The 2,483-nt window shown below is 38.5% G+C and overlaps 1 protein-coding gene across 1 annotated transcript; it reads left to right on the top strand.

Annotated features, from left to right (window-relative positions):
* Nucleotides 1-1,199: 1,199 nt before the first annotated feature.
* LOC119055729 (olfactory receptor 52P1-like) lies at nt 1,200-2,144 on the top strand. The gene has a single exon (XM_037154001.2). The coding sequence runs from the start codon at nt 1,200-1,202 to the stop codon at nt 2,142-2,144; it is 945 nt and encodes a 314-aa protein (XP_037009896.2).
* The last annotated feature ends 339 nt before the right edge of the window (nt 2,145-2,483 follow it).

Genomic DNA, 2,483 nt, shown 5'->3' with positions numbered 1-2,483 from the left:
AAATAAATTATTGTGCATGGTTTGAAATGTGGGTTTCTGAATCAAGAAATGAAGGAGCATAATTAGGATTCTTAATCAGAGTGAAATTATCAAAGTCTAAAAAAATAAGGTTGAGAAGGTAGTGAGGGTTACTTTAAGAAATACATTGTCCTTAACAATATAAAGTGATTGGGTGAAAAGAAAGTAACATATGCCTCCTTGAATGGAGCACGATAGAAGGAAATAACAGAAAAAAAGATCTCACCTTTAACAGGAAGCTAAACAACAAAACAAACAAGCAAGCAAAATAAAAACAAAGTCACAGAAATAGAGAACAGGGGGACAGCGACCAGAGGGGAGAGGAGAGTGAATTTAAGGGGAAAAGGGGGAGGGATTTAGAGGAACAAGTATAAAGGACACAGGGACAATAACTAAGGGGGTGGAAATGGGAGGGAGGTGGGGATCATGGGGCAGGGTGGGTTAGGATGGGAGAAATAGACAGAAAACTGTACTTGAAAAATAATTAAATAAAAAAGATATAAATACAGACAGGATAAAGCTAGACTTGCTACATTCAATTAAAAAAAGAAATAATAATATTTTACTTGTCAGATTAGTTACAGATGCAGGGGCAAATAAAAGGCTGAAGGTATATACTGAATTAATCCTATTTCAAAAGCTATGTCAAAACCTTGAATATCATGTCCAAAAAGAGAGGAACAAAATTATTTATTTCTATTTCCCACTTAATATTCTTTTAAATAACTCCCCTAATTTTCACAAGACCTCTGCTTTGATCACTTCCAGTCATGGAAAATTTACTCATATGAGAGAGGTACTCTATGAGAACTCAAAAGAGAAGCATAATAACTGCTCAAAAATATGTGTTGAATTAAGTACAAGTACGACTACAGATGGAATCTGTTACTAAAAATTAAGGGACAAAGTGACTTTTAGGTACTGAAATAACATGAAATCGTATAAGTATTATCTTTTCATATTTTTAAAAACAGTCATTTGGTATGTTATTACTAATTTTATTCATCTGGTTCTAGTGACTCTAAATACTGGAAATTGTGAATTTGAATTGTTTTTAACAACACATCATTAATGACCCTTCTGAACAAAATCTCCATATTTTTTTAGCATCTGGTTGTGATCCTCTTGATATAACAACTCTATTTTCAGAGGGACCGATAAAAATCAAAGGAAAAATCACCATGCCTCCTCTCAATACTTCTCGTCCCTCTCCTGTCACCTTCTTGCTGTTGGGCATCCCAGGACTAGAGCACCTGCATGTCTGGATTGGGATTCCCTTCTGCTCCTTGTACATAGTGGCCGTGGTGGGGAATGTGACCATCCTGGCCGTGGTGAAGGCAGAGCGAAGCCTCCATGAGCCTATGTTCCTCTTCCTGTGCATGCTGTCAGTCACTGACCTGGTCCTCTCCACATCTACTCTGCCCCGCATGCTCTGTCTCTTCTGGCTTGGAGCCCATGACATCGCCTTTGATGCCTGCTTGGCCCAAATGTTCTTCATCCACAGCTTTACTGCCATGGAATCGGGCTTCTTTTTGGCCATGGCCATTGACCGTTATGTGGCCATTTGTTACCCACTGCGCCATACCACCATTCTCACCCATGCTCACATCACTATAATCGGAATCCTTGTGGTGATTCGGGGTATAGCCTTCTTTTCTCCACATCCCATCCTGCTCAAACAGCTGCCCTACTGCAGGACCCGAATAATTGCCCACACCTACTGTGAGTTCATGGCTGTGGTGAAGCTGGCATGTATGGATACAGGAGGCACCAAACGTTACAGCCTCAGTATGGCTACAATCATTGGCTCCTGTGATGCCATTCTTATTGCTGTGTCCTATGCCTTCATTCTGCGCTCTGTATTCCGCCTGCCAACCCGAGAAGCTAGCTTTAAGGCTTTGGGCACCTGTGGATCCCACGTCTGTGTTATTCTTGTCTTCTACTCCACAGCCGGTTTTTCCATTTTTACTCACCGCTTTGGGAAAAATGTGCCAGCACATATCCATATTTTTATTGCAAATATGTACCTTTTGTTGCCCCCTTTTCTCAACCCTATTGTGTACGGAGTAAGGACCAAGAAAATATGGGAACATGTTCTTAGAATACTAATGGTCAAAGTTGCTTGATTTTAGTTGGATGAATAAAAGAGTTGGTTCAAGAATAAATGGAAGCAAAAAGATAATGTAATGAAAATAACTGCTTTATCTATTTATCTACCTATCTATTTAATATCACCACTCATGTTTTAGCATTGGAATATTATATAAATAAAAAGCATCCCACTAATGGTTCTTTTAATTGTGTTGAAATATACATAGCATAAAATTTATCACTTTAACTATTTTTAATTGTATAGTTCAGTAGAATTAATACAGTCATATGATACAGTAGTGCAACCAGCATCACCATCCATCTCCAGAGCTTTTCTTAATCTTCTCCAATAGAAACTCCATATTCATAAAACA

Source organism: Artibeus jamaicensis, unplaced genomic scaffold (assembly GCF_021234435.1).
Source record: "Artibeus jamaicensis isolate MK-2021 breed Jamaican fruit bat unplaced genomic scaffold, CSHL_Jam_final contig_69, whole genome shotgun sequence".
Classification (NCBI taxonomy): Eukaryota; Metazoa; Chordata; class Mammalia; order Chiroptera; family Phyllostomidae; genus Artibeus; species Artibeus jamaicensis.
This window is presented reverse-complemented; position numbering and strand designations above follow the sequence as displayed.